Here is a 24,659-nt window from a genome sequence, read left to right as displayed (position 1 = left end):
ATAATTTTATAGTTCTATTATCAGCTCTGCATGCATCTTTTGGTGGAGGTTTTCTATTTTTAAGTATTCTTTTAAGGTAAAGTGGTAATAGTCTAACATATGGATGGCTTGGTTTTAGGGCATTAAAATGCCATTTTCCTTTGAGCCATCTGAAGTACTTAGGAGTCTCACTCTTTTTTGTACCTGATCCCGTGGATCGACTTCTATTTGAATACTTATAATTGAGTTTTTCTTTTTTAAGCAAGTTTATTTGTTCTAAATATTTTGTGTAAGATTATAAAATGAACCTTATATATCACAGCTTTCCATAACTAGATTTTGAGTTCAAAATCTTTGAATTTTAAAATACTTAAAATAATACTTTCAAATTTTAAAAGTATTTAAACATTTTTTGTATGCATTTTTATTGATATGACTTTTAGGGGGAGACAGACTGAAGCAACATTTTAAAGAGTACTTTTTTTTTTTTTTTTAAAGGTATCGGCTAACAAGGGTGAAATTGGCGATGCCACTCCATTTAATGATGCTGTTAACGTGCAGAAGATTTCTAATCTTTTATCTGATTATGGCTATCATCTCAGAGGAAATGAGGTATATTTGCTCTTATAGTAGTAATTTGTCACTTGTTTTTTTTTGTATGTGTGTAGTTTTATTCTGAAACAATATAACCTTTTATTGAAGTATAATATGTGCACATATAGAAATGTACAGCTTGATGAATTTTCACAAAGTAAACACAGCTGCATGACTAACACCAAGATCTAAAAATGTGAAGGTAGCGACTGAACCTTTTTCAGTCGCTACCTTTCCACTCCCAGCCCAAGCTAACTACTCTCTTAATTGCTAACATTATAGATTAGTTCTGTGCTTTAATTTTTATATAAATGGAGTAACACAATATATACACATATCTTCTTTGATGTTGTTTAATTTTTGGGTCTACACTTCAAAATCTGTGTTTGTTGCAGGTCCTGTACAATGGGTTCACTGGTCGAAAAATCACATCACAAATATTTATTGGCCCCACTTATTACCAGCGTTTGAAGCATATGGTGGATGATAAGATTCACTCTCGTGCTAGGGGACCTATTCAGATCCTCAATAGACAGCCCATGGAGGGTAGATCTCGGTAAGAAATGTTATCATCATCATTATTATTAATTAACCTTATATTATGAAAAATGTCAACACACCAAAATGGAGATAGTGGTATAGTGAATGCCTGTGTGCCTGTTATCCCCATTTCAACAATTATCGACTGATGGCCAGTCTTGTTGCATTCATCTCTGTCCTTCTAACCTTTGATATTATCATCATGTTTTAAAGGCGGAGTCTAACTCTGTCATCCAGGCTGGAGTGCAGTGGCATGACCACGGCTCCCTGCAGCCTTGAACTGGGCACAAGCAATCCTACCTTAGCCTCCCAAGTAGCTAAATTGATATTGTCTCTTAAGTCCTTTTTTGAATTTATTGGTTGTCCTCCAGCCTTTTTTTAACTACAGGCATGTGCCACTACACCTTTTAAAAAAAAAATTTTTTTTTTGTAGAGGCCAGGCACAGTGGCTCATGTCTGCAATCCCAGCACTTTGGGAGGCCAAGGCGGATAGATCACCTGAGGTCAGGAGTCCAAGACCAGCCTGGTCAACATGGCAAAACACCGTCTCTATTAAAAATACAAAAAATTAGTCGGGCATGGTGGCGCACACCTGTAATCCCAGCTATTCGGGAGGCTGAGGCATAAGAATCACTTGAACCTGGGAGGCGGAGGTTGCAGTGAGCCGAGATCACACCCCTGTGCTCCAGCCTGGGTGACAGAGTGAGACTTTGTCTCAAAACAAAAAACAAAAAAAATTTTGTAGAGACGGGGGTCTCACTATGTTGCCCAGGCTGGACTTGAACTCATGGCCACAATCCCCTAGCCTCAGCCTTCCAAAGTGTTGGAATTACAGGCATGAACCACTGCACGCAGCCCTCTTGATTATTTTTAAGCAAAGCCCAGACATCATATAATTTCTCCTATAAATTTTTCAGTGTATATCTTTAAAAGAATGGTTCTCAAATGTCCTGATCCCAGGAACCCAAAATGCTTTTGTTTTATGTGAGTTGTATTTATTGATATTTATCATATTAGAAGTTAAAGCTGAGATTTTAAATTTATTATTTTAAAAGTGCTAATAAGCTCATTCATGTTAACATAAATAACATGTTTTGGCTGGGCGTGGTGGCTCACACCTGTAATCCCAGCTACTCGGGAGCCTGAGGGAAGAATTGCTTGAACCCAGGAGGTGGAGGTTGCAGTGAGCCGAGATCGCGCCACTGCATTCCAGCCTGGGCGACAGAGTGAGACTCTGTCTCGATAACAAAACAAAACAAAAAACCATATTTAATGAAAAATATATCTATTTTCCAGATGAATTTAGTGACAAGAATAACATTGGTTTACATTTTTGCGAATCTCTCTAATGACCTGGCTTAATAGAAACAGCTGGATTCTTACATCTACTTCTGCATTCATTCCGTTGTAGTATTTTATTTTTTATATTTAAGTATATGAGGAAGTTCTGATTGCATGCAAATAAGTGGTTGGAAAGAGAGGAATATTTTGATTTTTTTTTTTGTGAGACAGTCTCACTCTGTCACCCAGGCTGGAGTGCAGTGGTGTGATCTCGGCTCACGGCAACCTCCGCCTCCCGGATTCAAGCAATTCTCGTGCCGTGGCCTCCCGAGTAGCTGGGATTACAGGTGTGCACCACCATGCCCGGTTAATTTTTGTATTTTTTGTAGAGCCAGGGTTTCACCATTTTGCCCAGGCTGGTCTCAAACGGTTGGCCTCAAGTGATCTTCCTGCCTTGGCCTCCCAGATTGCTGGGATTACAGGCAAGAGCTACCGTGCCCAGCCCACCACCCCCCCCCCCCTTTTTTTTTTGAGACAGTTTCATCCCTGTTGCCTAGGCTGGAGTGTGGTGGCACAATCACAGCTCACTGCAGCCTCTACTTTCCAGGCTCAGGTGATCCTCAGCCTCAAGTAGCTGGGACTACAGGCATGCACCACCAAGCCCAGCTAATTTTTTATGTTTTTTAGTAGAGACAGGGTTTCGCCATGTTTCCCAGCTGGTCTCAAACTCCTGAGCTTAAGTGATCCACCTGTCTGCCTTGGCCTCCCAAAGTGCTGGGATTACAGGCATGAGCCAAGGCGCCTGGCCTATGGATATTTTTTCGATGCTACACCAAAACGATAAGTTGTAGTTTCTCAAAGGTTGGTTTTGATGTAGAAACTGAAACCATATGAATGAACCTTCTGTATTTTTTATGTTCGAAGTTCACTGGTTTGTCTTGTACTTCAAATGTATCTTTTACACATGCATATTTTGTAGCATCCTAATTGGTCATTTGGAAAATATTGGTTTGCTGAGTTACGTAGATTTTCAAATGTTAACACATTTCATTATAATAAAAAAATTGCATTTGTTAATATGACTACTGATGTCATTAGAAGAGCCTTTAAATATATCAGGAAGCTATCAATCCCATAGTGGTGCACAGAAGTTTCCTAAAATTCTGATTTTTGCTTGAAGCTCACAATTTTCATCATTTTCAACAAATACTTAAAATTATTTTCCTCAAAGACTTACTTTTTTCGTTTGCTTTCATTTCTTCTTGTTCATTTCTTTGTCTGCCAAATATCTACAACATCGCCAACTTAATTCTAAGTCTGAATTAACATCATGGGTGTTAACATGTTGATGAGTTAACATAGTTGGTGTCAGCTGGCTATTCGAGTAAAAAAGATATTCTATGATAAAAGGGACTAGTTCAGAATCATGCAAGTGCTTTTGTTCAAGACATTCATCTTCACTATACAGTAAAAGTGCTTATGAAGTGTTCCATTTTATTTTACTTTATTTTTTATATAGAGACTGGGTCTTACTGTGTTGCTCTGGCTGGTCTCGAACTCCTGGGCTCAATCCAGCCTCTCACCTTGGCCTCCCAAAGTGCTGGGATTATAGGTGTGAGTCATCGTGCCTGGTTGAGGACTTTCATTTTTTAAAAAGTCACAGGATTTGAAAGAGATGTATACTCAAGGGTCAAGGTTTAATAAAACTATTTCTTTTCACTGCTTCATTAAGGACATTTTTAAGTAAAACTGGCTTTTCTCCCCTTCACTTGAATGGAGAATATGACTGCTAGTAACGTTTGGTTCTGCTACCCTGAGTTCTGCTAAGGTGCCAGCAGTTTTATTCATGTTTCCACCATCAGTGCAAATGTAAACACAGGGAAAGAAGCAAATATATGTTGTTAGTATTACTATTAAAAATAGCTTTGACTCTCAGGCATTCCATAAACCACACTCTGAGAACCTCTGTTTTAAAAGATTAGGACGTTAAACCTAACCACAGTACCTCCTTAGTATTAAATATCCAGGTTTACATGTCCCTGATTATCGCATAAGTTTTTTTAAAGGTTTGTTGGTTTTAATCAGTATACAGACAAGGTCCATGCTTTGCAATTGATTGATAGTGTCTTATAAGTCCTTTTTTGAATTTATTGGTTGCCTTCCAACCTTTTTTATCCCCTTGTAATTTATTTGTTGAAGAACCTGGACTGTTTGTCCAGGGCTTGAGACTGAATTTTGCTGCTTGCATCGCAAGTGCTGTGCATTGCTGTTTTTTGTTTGTTTGTTTTTTGTTTTTTGTAAATAGTTAGATCTTGAGGTTTGAGATTTAGGGTTTGAGTTTTTTGGCAGTAATACTTTATAGGTGGTATTCTATACTTCCAGTATCTGGTTACCTTTCTTTTTATGATTTTAGCAGCTGTTACTAAAGACCTTAATTAAATAGAGATTTCAAACTGATACCATTCTATTTTTTCCTCATTCCTTCTTCAGTTTTTAGCCAGATTACTTCTAAAACTTTGTTTCCTCAACTGTTTGGTTACCTAGTGACGTAGTTCCTATAGTAAGGGCAGGAATAAATGCTTGATTCTCTTCTTTTATTTACCAGTTTTCAAAATAGTGAGCTGGTTGTCTAATGATCCAGATCAGTGGTCCAAAGTCGACCAATGGTTTTTTCGTTTTGGGGGAATATCATTATAAACCCATTGGTTTTATTTTGTGTATTTTGGATATTAAGTATGTTAAGGAAGCCATCACCATCTATTTGCCTGGACATCTGAATAATGCATTTATTTCACTTCTTACGTTGGGGAAACCTACTGTCATTTACCTGTTCTTTCCATTACTTCAGCCAACATGTATTTATGATTTCAAGGTTGATTGCCTGGGACAGTCATTCCATTGACAAGCTGCCTTATTTAGATTGTCTTTTTTATTATTCATTTTTTTTAGTATAGAGTTGAATTCTAGAAAGTTAAATGATAGCATGATGAACCTCCACTCTATGCTTTATTGTATCTTATGAGGAAAATTAAATGCTATACTTAAGAATCTAATGTATCCACTCCATTTGGGGACCTTCTTTTTTTATTTTTATTTGTTAAAAAATAGAGATGGGGTCTCGCCATGTTGCCCAGCCTCCTGAGCTCAAGAGATCCACCCAGTCTGCTTCCCAAAGTGCTGGGATTACAGGGGTGAGCCACTTTGCTTAGCCCATTTGGGGACTTTCTAATGCACATCAAATAGTTGGTAGACTTCTCCTCTCCCCACCAATAGAGAGAATGCTAGTGTATAAAAATTAGAGCCTAGTTCTCCTTCTTTGCAAATATTATTCTCCACCTTTGCCATTATTCAAGGTGGTGTTTATAATAAAAAATAAGTACAAAGTAATAATTTTTTTCTCTTAACAGTGATGGTGGCCTGCGTTTTGGAGAAATGGAACGAGATTGTCAGATTGCCCATGGAGCAGCCCAGTTTTTAAGGGAAAGATTGTTTGAGGCATCAGATCCATATCAGGTTCATGTTTGCAATCTTTGTGGAATAATGGCAATTGCCAACACCAGGACCCATACATATGAATGCAGGGGCTGCCGCAATAAAACCCAGGTGTGTATAGACTTTACTGGCAGTTTGATATTTGTTTAGAGGAAACTGTGTTGGTCTGATTATCCAGGCAGATTTAGTGTGGTGGAACAGATTGGCATTTTCACAATTTTGATAGCATGCTTCTGTAAGATTCCTAGTTCTAAATAAGGAAAAGATAATTTGATTTTTCTAAAAACCAGTTTAGGTTTTAGTGTGGTAATTTCTCTAAGCTATTCATCTTTTGGAAATAATAAGACTTTGTACAAGGGATTTTAAACAATGAGTTTTTGAAAACCTTTTAGTTGAGTGGGTGAATATAAATTATGTCTGGCAGGATGGGTAAAATACCAAAGCCTACTAGGAGAAAGAACCACCATAAGCCGAGGTAGCAGAATGCATGTTCTCAGCTCCACTCATTTATTCATTATCTGCAGTACCAGATCTTTGCTTTTTTCTGGGGTAGAGAAGTGGGGTCACTTCAATACAATTCTGCTAATTACCATTTGTTTTTTCTTTTCAGATTTCTTTGGTGCGAATGCCTTATGCATGCAAACTATTGTTTCAGGAACTTATGTCTATGAGTATTGCACCGCGAATGATGAGTGTTTAGCTATTTTACAAGACTCAACAAGATAATTAAATATCTTGGTGTCTTGTTTCTATTATGTGGCTTTTTAAAAATGACAAATATGTACTGTGTTGTGATAAAAAGTATTTTATTTGTTTAATGATATGCATGCTTTTCTTCTGTAAATATATAATAAATTTTTGTAGATAGTCTTGATGTGTGATCTTTATTTTGTATTTCTCTGTGTAAAACCAGTGAATATAACTAAAGTGTCAGTGGATTGGATTAAAAGAAACTTATTAGGTAAGAACAGGTAATGTAGTTATCCATGACTACTTTTAACCATGCAGACTAATAATATTCTGGAGGTTTATAGCTCGGCACCTTCACCTGTTTAAAAAAAAAAAAAGATAAAAATTAGTTACATATGGGGATGTGGTTGACTTTTGAATTGTCAGGTAGTTGAGTGTTTCCAAATAAATGAAGATGTTAAAATGTGGGGATAAAGGATATATGAGTAATTGTATAAATGATACGCTGGAGTGCTCTGTGGAACTCGAGTTACATGATTTTAGCTATGAAAGGCAATTTTGCTGTATTGGTTGATGCATCAAAGGTACATCTTATTATAGAACTGGAAGAGCACATTTCACAAACGAGACTCAGAGAGGTTAAAGACCTTTCCTTTGTAGTCCGGATCTCCTTCAAAAGGTAAAGTGGAAGAATAATTAGTAGCAGAGCTGAGACTCAAACGCATGGCTTGACTCTTAGCTACTGCTTTGTTTCATTGCCTTGCATTACACATTATGGCTGAAGAGAATCTGACCAAATACTTCTTTACTTAGTATTTCTTTTCATATCACAGCTGAGTGATCTGCACAGTGGAATGGTTTGACAGATGCTGACGGTAAATTTTGTTCTTTTGTCTAAGGGAAAGCCAATTCAGACATCAGTTTCATAGAACTATATAATGTAAAGTAGCACTGCTGTGACAGGATGGGTTCTTCGGAGGAAGATTTTTGCCAGTGAAGGAAGGGGAGGCAGAACAGAACTGGGTATTTGCCAATATACTCTCCTTTCTGGCTTTTTCTTTTAAAAGCAAAAGTGAAGGGCGAGAATTGCCCACAATCATTTTCTTTTAAATGGGAATTTAATATAATAGTCACAACACAAAGGGAAAATGCCAAGTAGATAGGTAGAAAGCTATGGGAAATAGAAGCCATTCCAGGCAAGTTTGATTTGACTCTTACATGTTAGGTAAGGTAAAAGCATCTAAGTCGTAATAACGACGTTCAGTCACCCATCCAGATAATCTTTTGGAGTCTCATGCTGTACATTTTAATGGCATACTTAATGCCCTTATGGGTTCCTAACTACAGAATTTCATCAATAGCTATGTCTGATACTTTCATACTTAGTTCTGTTCTTTTTAAAGCAAATGTACTAGTCATTTTTAAATGGCTGTGAGATTTATTGTGTACCTTGTTTCACTGGTATTTCATGTAAGGCATCAACCACTGTAATTTTTGCTGATGCTGAAGCCTGTCCTTGGGAATTGGATGCATGGCACTCATATTCTCCAGCATCTTCCTTACTTAGAGGAGATACCTGTGAAAGAAAAAAGATCTAGTATTCCTCTGTGGTGCTCTTCTCTTTTGTCAGTGGTTCCATTGAGGTCATTATTTCATAAATTTCCTAAGATGACCAGGGGATTCATAGCAAAGGTACTGCTAGAAGTAGTGCAAGTCCTGTGGTAGGAGACTTCGATAGCTACCATATTTGGTTTGCTGAGGATTCATCTGAGGAAATGTCATGGATAACTTTTGATCATACTGCATAGGTTAAAAACTGGATAGGTACACATTATCGGTTTGAGGGCAATCTTGATAAGGGTATATGATCAAAGTATTCTCCATGAATATCAAGGGTCAAGTAAAATAAGGTATTTATTAATCAATAATCAGTTAAAACAATGCTTGGGCCACGCAGCTCCGTGTGAGGATTTTGTTTGAACTCTTAGGAAAATATTAGTTCTTGTTAATTCATTGGTTGTTTTCAAAACATGCAATTAAGCACTTTCCCTTTAGTTTCTCTGAAAGAGGAGCAGCGACTCCATGGTAAGGCTATTCCAAAGAGATGTGGAAGAGCAAGCACCTTTAGGCTGGCAGTATATCAGGCACCTTTGCCAGGTCTGCTTATGTCTAATGCTAAGAATGAAACTCTTGCCAGCTCTTGGTACTGGTACTCACCAGCACCCAGCCAGTTACTTCATGCTTTTCTGGGCCACCCCGGGTCTGAATGGCCAGGTTGTCCCGGTCACCAGGCAGGAGTTCTGTCCTTTGAACTCCATAGTGACCCCTTTTTACCTGCAAAAACAAAAGGAGAGTAATACTGAGTTTTGTACACCAGATTATCTACTTGGAAGTGGCCACATCCCTACAATTGCACATAGTGTATGTCAGACTTTGTAACAGAGTAAACCAAGCATTTCACTCAACTATTTCCCTTTCCTAAACACTTATAAAATATAGATCCTCTTTTATTTCTTCCTGCCAGTTTCCTGCTAAGTGTACATGTTTTAAACTAATGTGTTTTTCTGCATGCCTGGGGAATATACATGGTCATAATTTCCTGCTACTGGTCACCATCATTCATTCACTCATACTCTTGGAAATTCTGCTTCTCAGTGCCAGGCCTTTTGCCTGTCATGCGATGTTCGACTGATGAACTGTCACCCAGCACTAGGTTTGATGCTTGGGACCTTGGGGCTCTTCCTTCAACAGCTTCATCAATGGAAAATAGGCTGAGACCAAAGCCAATACCGTTACTTTGTTCTGAGGGCTAAGAATTAATCAAATGATTTACTGAACACTAAGATAAAAAACACCTATCAAAGGAGTCCGAGACCAGACTGACCAAAATGACGAAACCCTGTCTCTACTAAAAACACAAAAATTAGCCAAGTGTGTTGGCGAGCACCTGTAGTCCCAGCTACTCGGGAGGCTAAGGTGGGAGAATCGCTTGAACCTGGGAGGTGGAGGTTGCAGTGAGCTAAGATTGCGCCACTGCACTCCAGCCTGGGCAACAGAGTGAGACTCTATCTCAAAAACAAAAAAACAAAAAAACAAACAACAACAACAACAAAAAAACAGCTGTCAAATACATGTGCTGTCATTGTTCTTTTATGACAAAACTTGCTGACTGTTTCTGTGTATGTTGTGTCAAGATTCAGAAGAAACTCAGTTTCTTTGGTTCAAGGCCAATACTGAATAGTATCCTTTTTGCCCTCATTTAAAAAGGCAAAATGTTTCTTATATAAACTCTGGAAAATATACAAAAGAATGAAATTCACTTGTAGCTCCTCGATACATACACATTTAGCAGCTGAGTTACAGAGTACAAATATTTTAAGCCTTGTGATAATGGTGAGTTTAAAAAAAAACGATACACGAATTGTTTGTTCATTCCATCCCAGACCTCCTTTAAGAACCAACTTGACATTTATTGATACTACCTTTGTAATTAGGATTTACAGTCTCAAATAGCTAGTTTCCTTTTCATTTTCTTCTATAATAAAGCAAATCTTAAGTTAATAAAGACCAGATAATAGTGTGTATATATAGACACACTGTATGTATATATATAATAAATACATATATAAATAAATATATACACTTTATTAACTTCCATCTCAGTGTTGCTTTTCCCATGTGGAGCCCACTCCTACCATGTGTTTTTTGGTACTCTGCTGTTGTCTTGGCTTCAAACCTACACTATTTTCTCAGCTTTATAATGGCAGGACTGGGACTCAGCAAACCACATGTGACCTAGGCCAACTCCTGGTCTAGAAAAAATATCTTGCATGATTTGGAAAGCCTGGCTTTTTGCATTTTTTTTCTGGCATTTTCCCGCATTGCCACTATTAGTGAAAGAAAACCACGTAACTTAATGTCTTTCTCATAAATGCTGTGAAGACAAACATATACTCAATAGGTACCTTTTCCCTTAGTTTCCCAAGTAGCTGGCAGAAATGGTTTATGCTAATACAGCTTTTGAAATAGTTACTTAAAAATGGATTTTAAGAATATTTTGGTAGAAGTATTAATTTGATCCAGTGTCTCAAGTGATATGACTCTGACCTTTATTTACTGAATTTCAGAATCATGAATTTTATGTGTGACTGAAGCAAGAAAATAAACACTGCAGCACTGAAATACTGAATCTCAGCAACTGAGCCTCAAATCCCATAGCTCGTAGTAAGGAGCATTTTATGCCAGTTAACCTGATCCACTATGGAAAGGGAAATGTATCTTGCTAAATATAATATTTAACAGAAATCACAATATATATACTTTATTTTTCCCTTCTTTTCACAGGTGTTGGCATGGCATATTTTAATTAATGTTATGTAATTATAAAAGGTTATACATCATGTAGAAAACATAGAAAACAGTGTCAAGAATTTTCATATGAGAAATTTTTATATGTCAAACTCTCCTTTATTCGTGTAAGGGGATTCTAAGTGTTGATAAGTGTGTTTCTTCTTTTTTTGAGACAGAGTCTCGCTCTGTCACCCAGGCTGGAGTGCAGTGGTGCGATCTCAGCTCACTGCAACCTCTGCCTCCGCCTCCGGGATTCCAGTGATTCTCCTGCCTCAGCTTCCTGAGTAGCTGGGATTACAGGCATATGCCACCATGCCTGGCTAATTTTTGTAGTTTTAGTAGAGACGGGGTTTTGCCATGTTGGCCAGGGTGGTCTCGAACTCCTGACCTTAAGTGATCCACCTGCCTTGGCCTCCCAAAGTGCTGGGATTACAGGCATGAGCCACTGTGCCCGGCCAATAAATATGTGTTTTCCAGTTAAAATTGGAATTAAAACTAAAAAAGAGAGGTTAATATCAGTGCTAGTAAAGGTGCAGAGAAATGGCACTTCTCCATTGCTGGTGGGAGTGTGAATTACTACAATCTATTTAGAAAGTAATCTGACTGTCTGTTAACACTGAAACAAATATTTTGACTTATTCAGGTAACTGTTGGGGAATCTATCTTATAGCAATAAAAGCACTAGTATGTGTGATAATGTGTACTTTGATGCTTAAAGTAGGATTGTTTAAGCTGATAAAAATTTGGAAACAGAAAAAATACAGAACTGATTTAATAAATTATAGTATTCATACTTGGAATATTACATAGCTGTTGAGAAGCAGACTTGGACGGATGTCCGTAAAGTATTTGTTGAGAAAAGGCGAGTTTCAGAATAATTTACTGGCACACTATATTCTCATTTCACTGTAGGGATATATGTTTGAATATGCTTGGATATGAAAAAGAGTGTGGAAAGATACAAACCAGGGCAGTTAACATTGGTTACCTCAGGCAGAAGGAGGAGGTGGGGGGAGATTCTCAACTCTTTCTTTATATGTCTCTGGATAATTTCTGCTTATTACCATTACCTTAGAGGTCACTATTTTTGATTAAAAAATATTCTTAGAGGTCAAGGAAGCCCTAATCTGAAGAAATATTCAGGCAAGAAAAGAATTAAACAGAGAGCCTCTCCGTCTCAGAGACAAGTATTGGGAAGGTGTTTTGCTTTCGCTGTGAGCATCATCTCTGATTTAAAAGGGTTAAGTCAAATATGGCTATTTCAGTTCACGTTCCCATTTCAAAACATTGCCCTTCGAATCTTTCTAGGCTAGGGGTTTGCTGAAAGGTATGGGGCTTGTTAAAGCCAGCTTTCCTTACTACCAGTAAGGAAAGTAAAGACCACTCGCCAGCCTGTGCCAACCGTTAAGAATTGCCACTGCAGTCTCAAGTGTCATGGAGAAAAGGCTTTTGCCATTAATTCTGCTGTTGCTAAGAATCCTTGAGCAAGAAGGACATGCTGTCTTTATTTGAGCCTCAGTTTCTCTTAACAAGTGAGGATTCTAATAATCTATCCAAAAAGGTGTTCTACTCTTAAATTGGATTTGAAACACACATGATAGTAAATATGTTTGTATTCTTAACAGTCTGGTTACAAGGACAGCGATGAGAAAACAAATACCCCGTTTAATTATTTAGGTCAGTGACTTCCCAAGTTTCCTTAGTTTTGACATGGACCAAACTATTGTAATCTGGAATATACAAAAGTTTTAGGAAATGACACCTTCATAAGTGATAAGTGTGATGCCTTAACATAGGTTCTGTTCTATTTTTTATTTTTTATAAGAACATGCTGGTTGTGATCGCTACATTAGTTCCAGGACTCGCTGATGGGTCACGGTCTGCAGTGTAAGAAACATTGCTTTGGGTCATGCATGTGGCAAATTACATTATGAAGGTAGAGGAAAACCGGCAGAGCATCACAGTTGGGTTTTGCTTGTTCTGGAAAGTCTGCAGAAAAAATTGTTTCTCTCCTACTTCCACTTCACTTTGCTTCAGCACCCATCTCGTTGACTGACATAGTGGGGTTTTTTTTTTTTTTTCAGAGACAGGATCTTGCTCTGTTGCCCAGGCTGGAGTGCAGTGGTGCCATCATAGCTCACTGCAGCCCCACCTGCTGGGCTCAAGCGATCCTCCCACCTCAGCCTCCCAAGTGGCTACGGACTACAGGTGCGAGCCACCACACCGGCCTCAACTACCTTGGTGTTTCTGACTAGCCCTGAGGACAAGCCCTCAGGGAGGCCTTGTCTATTGGGATCTGCCCTGTACAGTCCTAAAAGGGAAAAGATTCCCGAGGCAGACGTATTCCTCTGGTATGTGAATACTGTAGCTGGGATTGGGTAGAGGAAGGACTGAAGAAATTATTCTTTGCCAAGATTTGCCAGTAAGGTCACATGCCCCAGGACACTTGGGTGACCCTCGCTTCTCATTGTGTAAGTATCCCTAGAAAACTGTAGAGAACTGCAACGGAGCTTTTCATGGGTATTCCTCGGAACATTATTTCTCCACCTCCCCACACCCTGAGTAAACCAGCAATCTCCAAATTAGCAGTGAGGAACGCCTGCAGTTCTTGCAGTAAGGATGGAGGGGAACCCATCCACGGACTGCATTTCTGCTCTTACTCTTGCTCCGCCTTCCTCTTAAAAACATAATTGATTGGGGCCAAATTTTATTGCTCCTTTAAGAGAAGCTTCACTGTAAAGGATGGTATAGTAGTGTTGCCTCTGCCATCACCCCCACCTCAGGCATTTTCTGGTACCTGTTCCCAGATTTTTACACAAACCAGGCGGATTCACGCCGGCGCCAATGTCAGTGGCCGCATCCCTCCGGCCGCATGGGGGAGCCAGAGGTTAGCAGGTGACCCGACCTGGGCTTGAGCCCTTCGTGGGATTTTCACAATGCAGCAGGGAGAAGGGAAGCCCTTTCTTTCCTCTGGGGTCTTTAAGCTGTAATAAAAATGTGAGTGGAGTTGATATCTCCCACCGCATAGGAAGCTTTCTGAAGCAGAAGAAAATGAGACTAGTATATTGAGAGCAAAGAGTCAAGAGTTAGAGTTCTGATGGCGTGTGTACCTGGATGCAGGGGCCCTTGAGGCTGGATCCCGCCCCGCTTTTTGTTTTGCCTAGGCTAGTTTCAAATGGGCTGGTAGAACTTGCAACAGAAAGAGCTCCGACTGCGGGAGTCACAGTCCTCCTGGAGTTCTAGAAGTTGCTTCCCCGGTCACACAGAGAGCAAACAAAATAGTCAAGGGAGACTATCATCCACCTTAGAGCTTGCTGGAGAAGTAAGGCAGCTAAAAATGGATGTCTGGTTATGCCCTTTTACTTAAACGAAGTTTCTTTTTTGGTAGCATGAGTTTGATAATTTTTTTATTTTTATTTTTCGTAGGATGGTTGTGAGGCTCAGCAATTCAAAATGTATAAAAAGGACAAGAACGACCAGGTGCGGTGGCTCACACCTGTAATCCTGGCACTTTGGGAGGGCAAGGTGGGCGGATCACCCGAGGTCGGGAGTTCGAGACCAGCCTGACCAACATGGAGAAACCCTGTCTCTACTAAAAATACAAAGTTAGCCAGGCGTGGTGGCGGGTGCCTGTAATCCCAACTACTTGAGAGGCTGAGGCAGGAGAATCACTTGAACCTGGGAGGCGAGGTTGCGGTGAGCCGAGATCGTGCCATTGCACTCCAGCCTGGGCAACAAGAATGAAACTATGTCTCAAAAAAAAAAAAAAAAAAAAGACAAAAACCTAAGTGTATGGTGTAATTGTGAGGTGTTAGTTGATGACAAATAAGTGTTTTCTTTTCCTTTCTCTATACATGCTGAGATGATGTCGTCCTTCAAATATGAAGATAATTATACAAGATAATGCCACTTGAAGGGAAAAATTTCCAGGAACAGTAGCTAATGTCTACTGAGTGCTAACTAAGTATCAAGTGATTTTTACCTGCATTACTTTATTTAATCTTTATCATAATTACATGCTACTTTTATAATGTAGAGAAGGGAGCTGAGGCTAACAGCAGTGGTTTTCAGTCCAGGCAATTCCCCAGCCCCACACCCTTAGGGGACATTTGGCAATGTCTGAAGATGCTTTTAATTCTCATGATGGGGGGATGGGGGAATGCTACTGTTATATAGTGGGTAGAGGCTGGGGATACTGCTAAACATCTTCCAAAGCACGGGCAGCCCTCACAACAAATAATTATCCGGCCCCAAATGTCAATAGTGCTGAGGCTGAGAAACCCTAGCTTGTAGAGAACTCAGCCACCCTGGGTAAGGAATTCACACTTTTTTTTTTTTTTTTTTTGTGATACAGGCTAGAGTGCAGTGGGGCAATCCCAGCTCACTGCAGCCTCGATCTCCTGGCTCAAGGGGTTCTTCCACTTCAGTCTCCTGAGTAGCTGGGGCCACAGGCATGCCTCACTATGCCCAGCTAATTAAAAAAAATTATTTGTAAGAACGCAGTCTCACTGTGTTGGTCAGGCTGGTCTCAAACTCCGGGACTCGAGTGATCCTCCTGCCTCAGCCTCCCAAAGTGCTGGGATTACAGGCATGTGCTACTGCACCCAGCCTTACACTTTTTTTTTTCTTTTTTCCATTTGGGAAGTCATTTCAAAGCTGATTTATTAAAAGAATATCATGCTTTTTCCACTTGGGGCTGGGGCCAGCATTTAGCAAAATTCAGAAAGGAGATAATTTTTTCTTTGATATTCCTCTTGTTACCTTTTAATGCTCTGTTCTGGAGTGGTCTCCTCTGTCCCTAACTTATGGTTCTACAGCCTTGGCCCTTAGAAAAATAGATCCCACCTCACTCCTTCTATCCTACTTCCAAGTGCCCTTAAAATGTACTCATCCATCTCCCAGCACTTAGGGAATCTGAAAAAATAATCCATGCTCACAGGAGAAGGCTACAGGGCTTTGTGTCCTTTTACCTTCTTAGCCGAGCCTCCCAGTAAAATAATAATAATGCCTCCAAGCAGACAGGATCTAAATTATCAGCTAAATGTTCAGTCTTAAATAAGGAGACTGATGCCATCACAAACAGCTTGGTGGGGGCTTGGAGGTGGTATTTTGGGACAGAAAGAGAGAAACATTCACTTTTAACCCCTATGCTATACTGTCTCCACTGAGGGCACAAACACAGACACACACAGTTTCACTCACACCCACATATGCACACACATACACACACCACAGGTGCACATACACCCTGAAGGTGGGTTCAGGTGTTCAGCATTATTGTTCTTCCAGTTTCTCAGTTTCTAGGATGCTGCTAACAAAAGCATGGCAGGGACTGGTTTTTGTTCCATGAATCCAGGGGAGGGGCCTGTATGCCTGCCCTAAGGCTTCACCTTGCAGGAGCCGCAGTCAACAAAGCAGGCTGAGGATTGAACGTTTTACCATCCTTGTGCAGTGCAAGAGAGGCTCGTCAGCCTAGGATGTCTTCTTAAAGTCTGTGCCACTGACCTTGTTCCAGATGAGGACAGGTGTCGGGATTCCGATGACCTCACAGCTCAAGTACACCTGGGCACCAGTGACATTCCAGATGTCCTTGGGGGGCGTCACTATGGAAGGACCTGCAGGAAAGGGCACAAAGCCAAAGTCATCTTTTAAAAGCCCTTCACATGAGTCAGCATCTTAGGGAGAAAATAATAATTGTGTTTATGAGGCCATCCCCTTGGTGGATTATCTGAAGCAAATTTCAAAGACCACACTGGCTTCCTCCTGCCACCAACATAATTTTAAGGTCCACTTTGGGCATGCATAAATCTAAACAAACAAAAACAATTAGGGAGAAAAATTTGTTATTAAAATTTTCTTCTTCCCCAGACCATGCTTAAATGAGTGCTAATTTACCAGCTGTTTTTTATTATCTGGGACTTTTCCAGTAATAATAAAATTTTAGTTCCAAAATGTTCAATATTTTTCTTCTTTTGTTTACTGCTATTTCTATTTTGGGCTGGAAAGGCAACAAGCAACCGCTCCGTGGGTAATGAAGAAAAAAATCTAAAAGAATATTTGAAAATGTGCTGGTGGAAGTCTCTGCATCAAGAAGCTTAGGATCTAAGGTTGAAAAGGGTGATGAGGCAGGGAAGAAAAGAAACATGTGGAGTGCTGTGTGCCTTAGGGGATTGGAAGGGACATCTTTATTTTTAATTTAATTTTATTATTATTTTTTTGATACAGAATCTCATTCTGCCACCCAGGCTGGAGCACAGTGGCTTGATCGTAGCTCACTGCAGCCTCAAACTCCTGGTCTCCAGCAATCCTCCCACCCCAGCCTCCCGAGTAGCTGGGACTATAGGCGTGCACCACCATGTCAGTTAATTTTTATTTTTTTTTGTAGAGATGGGGTCTTGCTATGTTGCCCAGGCTGGTCCCGAATTCCTGGCTTCAAGTAATTCTCCTGCCTCAGCCTCCCCAAATGCTGGGATTACAGGTGTGAGCCACCATGCCTGGGCAGGAGGCACCTTTGAACAGAAGAGGCCCAGGTGTCAAGGAAGGTGGTACAAGGGTCCCTCTTCCAGTGTGGTCGGGAGAGGCAGCTGGTAAGAAGGAAGAAGAGTGACTGATCTATTGGGTGTGACCAGGGTCCCCAAGGAGAGGGCCCTTTCCCAGGGTTCTCAGTGTCCAGGTCCCTGGCAGGAGGCATTGGCAAGTGGGGGGCACCCTCAAGCCACTGCCTAAATAGACTCAGCAGGTATGGGACCACTGAGAGAGGCCAGAGTGATGCTTCTCCATTCCCCCAATTAGGGAACACACCCTCCCCACCTTCTGTATCATGGCACCCTCTGGAGAAGGTCCCCACTCAGAGTCAACACAAACCATGTGTATCCTTTTTGCTATGAAAGTGGTATGACTCTCTGGTCCTGGGCTAGCTAACTATGGCCTGTGGGCCAAATCTGGCCTGCCATCTGTTTTTGCATGGCCTGTGAGCTAAGAATGGTGTTTGGATTTTTATTTTTTTAAATTAAGAAAAATTTTATTTTTTTGATACAGGGTCTTACTCTGTTGCTCAGGCTGGAGTGCAGTGGCATGATCTTGGCTCACGGCAACCTCCGCCTCCCAGGTTCAAGCTCAAGCAATTCCCATGCCTCAGCCTCCCAAGTAGCTGGGACTACAAGTGCATGCCCAGCTAATTTTTGTATTTTCAGTAGAAACAGGGTTTTGCCATGTTGGCCAGGCTGGTCTCGAACCCCTGAGCTCAAGCGATCCCCCACCTCGGCCTCCCAAAGTGTTGGGATTACAGGCGTGAGCCACTGTGCCCGGCCTGCATTTTTAAATGGTAGAAAAAAAAATTAAAAGATGGATATTTCATGACGTGTGAAAATTGTAAGGAAATGTCCATAAAATAAAGTTCTGTTGGAACACAGCCACACTTATTTGTTTCCTGCTGTCTCTGGCTGCTAGAGCAGTTGTGGCTGAGACTGTATGGCCTAAAATATTCACTGTCACTGGCCTTTTATAAAGAAATTTGCTGATTCCTGCTCTAAACAACTGAGGGAGACTGATGCCTAAATAAGACATTATGGGAAAGTCTCAGGACTTCAATCCTTTACACATTTTCCAGAGCTGATGCAAGTAACCCCCCTGGGTGATTTCTGGTTTGGCTCTGAAACACAACACTGTGGAAGCCAACAGATACCGAGAGAGCGGGTGCTTGCTGACTGCGCCTGTCCCCTGACGGCCTGGCTTCCCAGCATCTGCAGTAGAGATGTGCACACCTACTTTTTATTTACTGGTAATTAGTATGTCACTTCTGCTAATTCTGAATGCCAGGGTTCTGCCACCAGGGGCCTTCAGAAAGACTTGGGACCATCCGCAGAGGAGGGTCATGGAGCTGGCAGCCTGGGTTCCTCATGTGGGGCAGTGTGAGACTCCAGAACCTAACCTGGCCCTTATTCCATGCTTAGCATGGTTTCTTGAATGAATAAATTAATGATCCCTTCTGAATTTTAAATCTCTGATGACTTGGGTCTCCTATCCTAGCAAAGTAGCAAACTGCAGGGTCATCTTGCATCAGAGTCCTGGGAAAGGGACAACCTCCCCTTTAGGACTGGAAAGTTTTCTGGCATAATCAGCATTCAAAGGACATGAAGTCTCCCATTCTGCAACAGGCTATTTGCAGCACAATATTAATTTCTTGAAACAGAAAGGAAATGACCCCAGTGTGCAAGATTTTCCCACTCATCTAAAGCATTAGAAGCTGATTTTTTTTTTTAATCTCATGGGATATTTTTATTTTTGTAGGAATGTGCAAAACAATCAAAAGCTTGGAAAGCTCTAAATACATTTCGTGCTTCCTTCCCTCCAAACCATAGGTCTGAATAGGAAGCATATATCCTGGCCAGGGGGCTTGGTTCTTCTGCTGCAAACATGAATGTGGTGAGCACAGTGGTGCAGTATTTATGTTTCTGGCTCTGTCTCAGACATTTCCTAGTCTGGATGCAGCAATAGAGAACCCCGCAAAGGGCTGGGCCTCACCCTATCCCAGGCTTCCTCTAGGGCTATGAGACCCCAAGGGCTTGGACACCACAGAGCCGGATCTGGCTGGGCTTTGAACTGCCTTCGCCCACCTCTCTGATGGCCCTCATGCTGCTCTGTTCTCCTTCCCACACAAAGACTTGGCAGGAGGACTTCAAAGCTCAGGGGATCTCAAAGGATTGTTCTGAGAAGAACATACCAGTGTTCAGAGATTTGAGGGGGAGCTCGGGAACAAAGCTGCTTCTCTCATATCCAAACCACACAAAGAATGCAAGACAATTTTATTGTGAGGATCTGAGGGCCTCAGCCCTGCCAAAACCTACTTACTTTAACCTGTGTCCATCTCCCTATTGCCAGTACAGGTAGCAGGGTCATCAGTCTTGGGCAGGGGGCAGATTCTGGAGTGCTAATGGGAAGTTCCAGCCTGATTTTCTGCCAGAGATCTTGAAGACATGCTATGGATTTTTCCCATGGGATTTTAAAACAGATGTTCTTAGTTTTAGTATAGTCCAATTTATCAAGTTTTCTTTTCTATGGTTAGTGCTTTTCGTGTCCTGTTTAAGAAAATTTTTGCCTAGCCCAAGGCTATGAAGATCTCCTGTTTTCTTCTACAAGCTTTATGGTTTTACTTTTCACATTTAAGTTTTTGCTCCATCTTGAATTAATTTTTGTGTGTGCTATGAGGCAGAGGTCAAGTTTCATTTTTCCTCCCCTAAAAGGACATCCAATTGCTTCAGCACCATTTGTTGAAAAGACCATCTTTTTCCTAATGAATCATAATAATGCCTTTGTGGAAATCTCTAAGACCCACTGTATATGTGTGGGTCTATTTCTGGACTCTCTGTTCTTTTCCACTAGTCTATGTGTCTATCTTTGCACCAATAACTATGGCATAATTTAGAAATTAATTGTACTAAAATTGAAGCACTAAATAGAGGGCAGATCTAATATATCTGTTTCCCCCCAATCCTCTTACTATTCCAAGAAGCAGAACACTCTAGGACAAGTAAGGATTCTTTTTTTATTTTTATTTTTGTAGAGACAGAGTCTTGCTATGTTGACCAGGCTGGTCTCAAACTCCTGGGCTCAAGTAATCCTCTTACTTCAGCCTCCCAAAGTACTGGGATTACGGGTGTTAGCAACAGTGCCCAGCCATGAATTCTTTAAAAATACCTGAACCCAGGAATACTTTGAATGACAGCCATCGTCAGGGGATTCAATATTAGGACAAATCATATCATGGGTTCCTATTTCTCTCTCCCAATGCTTGGAATACCTTAGGTAAATGGGCTGAGTCAACATTTGGATTATTCTAAGAATGTAAATGATTTTGTCAATCCTGCCACCAGGCTATGCCTAGAATTCTACAAGACTTCCATACCACAAAAATCTATAATATCCACTGACTCCTATTGGGGTGATGTAGTGGAAGGGCAGAGGAGGGGCTGTTAGGACCAGTTTGCTGCAAAACATTTACAAAAACCCTTGACTATTTCAAATATCCTTGAACAAACGCTGGGTTTACTAGCACAATGAAAAGTTTAAAACAGCTCCCTCCTCTCCCTCCTCTCCCTCTCCCTCCTCTCCCTCTCCCTCCTCTCCCTCTCCTCTCCCTCTCCCTTTCCTCTCCCTCTCCCTCTCCCTCTCCCTCTCCCTCTCCCTCCTCTCCCTCTCCCTCCTCTCCCTCTCCTCTCCCTCTCCCTTTCCTCTCCCTCTCCCTCTCCCTCTCCCTCTCCCTCCTCTCCCTCTCCCTCTCCCCTTTCTTCGATCTCCCTCTCCTTCTTTTTTCGGTCTCCCTCTGTTGCCGAAGCTGGACTGTGCTGCCGTGATCTCGGCTCGCTGCAACCTCCCTGCCTCGGGCTCCTGTGACTCTCCTGCCTTGGCCTGCCGAGTGCCTGGGATTGCAGGCGCGCGCCACCACGCCTGAATGGTTTTTGTGTTTTTGGTGGAGACAGGGTTTCGCCGTGTTGACCGGGCTGGTCTCCAGCTCCTGGCCTCGAGTGATCTGCCTGCCTCGGCCTCCCGAGGTGCTGGGATTGCAGACAGAGTCTCGCTCACTCAATGCTCAATGGTGCTCAGGCTGGAGTGCAGTGGCGTGATCTCGGCTCGCTACAACCTCCACCTACCAGCCTCCTGCCTTGGCCTCTTAAAGTGCTAAGATTACAGCCTCTGCCCGGCCGCCACCCCGTCTAGGAAGTTAGGAGCGTCTCTGCCTGGCTGCCCATCGTCTGGGATGTGAGGAGCCCCTCTGCCCAGCCGCCCCATCTGGGAAGTGAGGAGGGCCTCTGCCCGGCCGCCATCCCGTATAGGAAGTGAGGAACGTCTCTGCCTGGCCGCCCATCGTCTGGGATGTGAGGAGCGCCTCTGCCCGGCCGCCCCCTCTGGGAAGTGAGGAGCGCCTCTGCCCGGCCGCCCCGTCTGGGAGGTGAGGAGCGCCTCTGCCTGGCCGCCACCCCGTCTGGGAGGAAGTGAGGAGCACCTCTGCCCGGCCGCCCCGTCTAGGAGGTGAGGAGCGCCTCTGCCTGGCCGCCACCCCGTCTGGGAGGAAGTGAGGAGCGCCTCTGCCCGGCTGCCCCATCTGGGAAGTGAGGAGCGCCTCTGCCCGGCCGCCCCGTCTGGGAAGTGAGGAGCGCCTCTGCCCGGCCGCCCCGTCTGGGAAGTGAGGAGCACCTCTGCCCGGCCGCCACCCCGTCTGGGAGGAAGTAAGGAGTGCCTCTGCCCGGCCACCCGGTCTGAGAAGTGAGGAGCGCCTCTGCCCGGCCGCCCCCTCTGGGAAGTGAGGAGCGCCTCTGCCAGGCCGCCCCGTCTGGGAGGTGAGGAGCGCCTCTGCCTGGCTGCCAACCCGGCTGGGAGGAAGTGAGGAGCGCCTCTGCCCGGCCGCCCCATCTGGGAGGTGAGGAGCGTCTCTGCCCGGCGGCCCCGTCTGGGAGGTGAGGAGCGCCTCTGGCCGGCCGCCCTGTCTGGGAGGTGTACCCAACAGCTCCGAAGAGACAGCGACCATCGGGAGTGGGCCATGAGGATGATGGCGGTTTTGTTGAAAAGAAGGGGGGGAAGTGTGGGGAAAGGAAGGAGAGATCAGATTGTTGCTGTGTCTGTGTAGAAAGAGGTGGGCATAGGAGACTCCATTTTGTTCTGACTAGGAGAAATTCTTCTGCCTTGGGATGCTGTTGTTCTATGGCCTTGCCCCCAGCCCCGTGCTCTCTGAAACATGTGCTGTGTCAACTTGGGGTTAAATGGATTAAGGGCGGTGCAAGATGTGCTTTGTTAAACAGATGCTTGAAGGCAGCATGCTCTTTAAGAGTCATCACCACTCCCTAATCTCAAGTACCCAGGGACACAAACACTGCAGAAGGCCGCAGGGACCTCTGCCTAGGAAAACCAGAGACCTTTGTTCATGTGTTTATCTGCTGACCTTCTCTCCACTATTATCCTATGACCCTGCCATATCCCCCTCTCCGAGAAATACCCAAGAATGATCAATAAATACTACAAAAAAAAAAAAAAAAAAAGAAAAGTTTAAAACAATACGTAAACTGGAAAGTGCTAAGAAATAAGGCTACAGAATGGCCTTTTGGTTTTGACATGCAGTTTCTTGCAAAGGAAAGTCACATCAATAAATTATCAGTGTAATATTCAAGGGACCAACAGACCTCTTAGAGTAGGTGGAGGCGGGTTGGCCTCCACGTGACTTCCTGTGTTGGAAGAATCTGTAGGGATTCAACATTCTTCCCAGTACTTTGTTCAGAGCTGATACCCAGTAGGATACCTATTTACTAAGCTCTGATTGGTTCTTTACCACTTACCTGGTCTGGAAATTCCCCCAGAATATGCAGAGGGAATGGAAAAACTCCTTTTTTTTTTTTTTTTTAGATGGAGTTTTGCTCTTGTTGCCCAGGGTGCAATGGTGTGATCTCGGCTCACTGCAACCTCTGCCTCCTGGGTTCAAGCGATCCTCCTGCCTCAGCCTCCCAAGTAGCTGGAATTACAGGTGCTCGACACCATGCCTGGCTAATTTTTGTATTTTTAGTAGAGATGGGGTTTTGCCATGTTGGCCAGGCTGGTCTTGAACCCCTGACCTCAGGTGATCCGCCCACCTTGGTCTCCCAAAGTGCTGGGATTACAGGTGTGAGCCACTGCACCCGACCAAAATCTCTTGATAAAAGCAAATTACAGAAGTTTTAGAGAAAGGTAAATGAAGATACATGGTGAGAAAGAATAAGCAAGCAACTTAATGGTGACCCACATGGACACCAAGAGGACAAGTCTTGTATAGAAGAGAAGAGATGCTGAAAATGTTTTCAGTGGATACAATGCCAGCCCCAACAATGCTGCACTCTCCTCCCCGACTCTCAAGAACCATCATCCCACATATTCCATTGATGAGCAATTTCACTGCCAACAATCATCTTGAATTGCAGGTCTGTCCTGCAATTTAATCCCTGACAGTTCTGTTCTACCTCAGGAGAGCACTCTACTCAATGACTCTGTACCAAATAACTTCCAACTCTTTCCACTCTACCTTTCTTCCAAGAAGGCCAAGGCAGATCCAGAATTTATTTCTGTTTTTAAGAATAAAGAAATTTTTAGGTCACTCTGACCTAATTTTCTCATACAGAAAGCTCAAAATCAGTCCTCAAGGCCAGGCCAAGGGTAGAACAACATTATCATCTAACTCATACTCAGTGTTTGGATTCCATTTAAAACAGGTCACAGAATTCTTAAATGTATAGGGACAAACATCAGGATAGGTCCAATTATTTATTTATCCTTGCCCTTGTTCCATTAAGAGCTCCAGACTGCTCAAACATCTGTCTAGCAAACATCCTGTTCATAGAATAAATGACTGTGCGCTGCCTCCCTCTGCCTTGTGCCCACCCTCGGCAACTCCAGAAAGCAACCAAGCCGTCTGCAGTGCTGCCTGATGTAAAGAGATGTCCACCCAAGGTGGACTACCCACATTTTTCTATCCAGATGACTGTACCCAAACCAGGCTACCCCATTTTCCTTTTACCTTACACACTCAATTAATTCTCATTCAATCTCTTTAGATCCTTCTCAACCCTCTAAATTCATTTTCTTGCCTTCCCTATTTTTTATAACTCTTGCTCAGTAACTTTAGAGCATCTCTTCTTTTGATCATTCCTTAGAGGGTCTCTTCTACTTGAACATTCCTTGAAGGGAAAGAAGGGAGGGAGGATGATATGGTTTGA

At 42.5% G+C, this 24,659-nt stretch overlaps 2 protein-coding genes across 6 annotated transcripts in view; one reads left to right on the top strand and one right to left on the bottom strand.

The window, feature by feature from the left end:
* The window catches only part of POLR2B (RNA polymerase II subunit B), a 56,585-nt gene extending 49,829 nt beyond the window's left edge, over positions 1-6,756 (top strand). For all 5 annotated transcript variants that reach the window (XM_054484658.1, XM_063664519.1, XM_063664521.1 and 2 more), the window contains 4 exons: positions 478-591; positions 969-1,129; positions 5,802-5,997; positions 6,497-6,756. In XM_054484658.1, coding sequence (XP_054340633.1) covers positions 478-591; positions 969-1,129; positions 5,802-5,997; positions 6,497-6,586 — 561 coding nt within the window. In that variant the 3' untranslated portion in view covers positions 6,587-6,756. The remainder of the gene's footprint in view (positions 1-477; positions 592-968; positions 1,130-5,801; positions 5,998-6,496) is intronic.
* IGFBP7 (insulin like growth factor binding protein 7) overlaps positions 6,676-24,659 on the bottom strand; it is an 81,521-nt gene continuing 63,537 nt past the window's right edge. Inside the window, exons 2-5 of the mRNA XM_054484660.2 lie at positions 16,432-16,541; positions 8,794-8,910; positions 8,026-8,152; positions 6,676-6,934 (exon numbers count right to left, since the gene is read on the bottom strand). Coding sequence (XP_054340635.1) covers positions 6,915-6,934; positions 8,026-8,152; positions 8,794-8,910; positions 16,432-16,541 — 374 coding nt within the window. The 3' untranslated portion in view covers positions 6,676-6,914. The remainder of the gene's footprint in view (positions 6,935-8,025; positions 8,153-8,793; positions 8,911-16,431; positions 16,542-24,659) is intronic.

Source organism: Pongo pygmaeus, chromosome 3 (genome assembly GCF_028885625.2).
Source record: "Pongo pygmaeus isolate AG05252 chromosome 3, NHGRI_mPonPyg2-v2.0_pri, whole genome shotgun sequence".
In the NCBI taxonomy this organism is placed as follows: domain Eukaryota; kingdom Metazoa; phylum Chordata; class Mammalia; order Primates; family Hominidae; genus Pongo; species Pongo pygmaeus.
The sequence above is the reverse complement of the archived record's forward strand: the minus strand, read 5'-3'. Positions and strand labels throughout refer to the sequence as shown.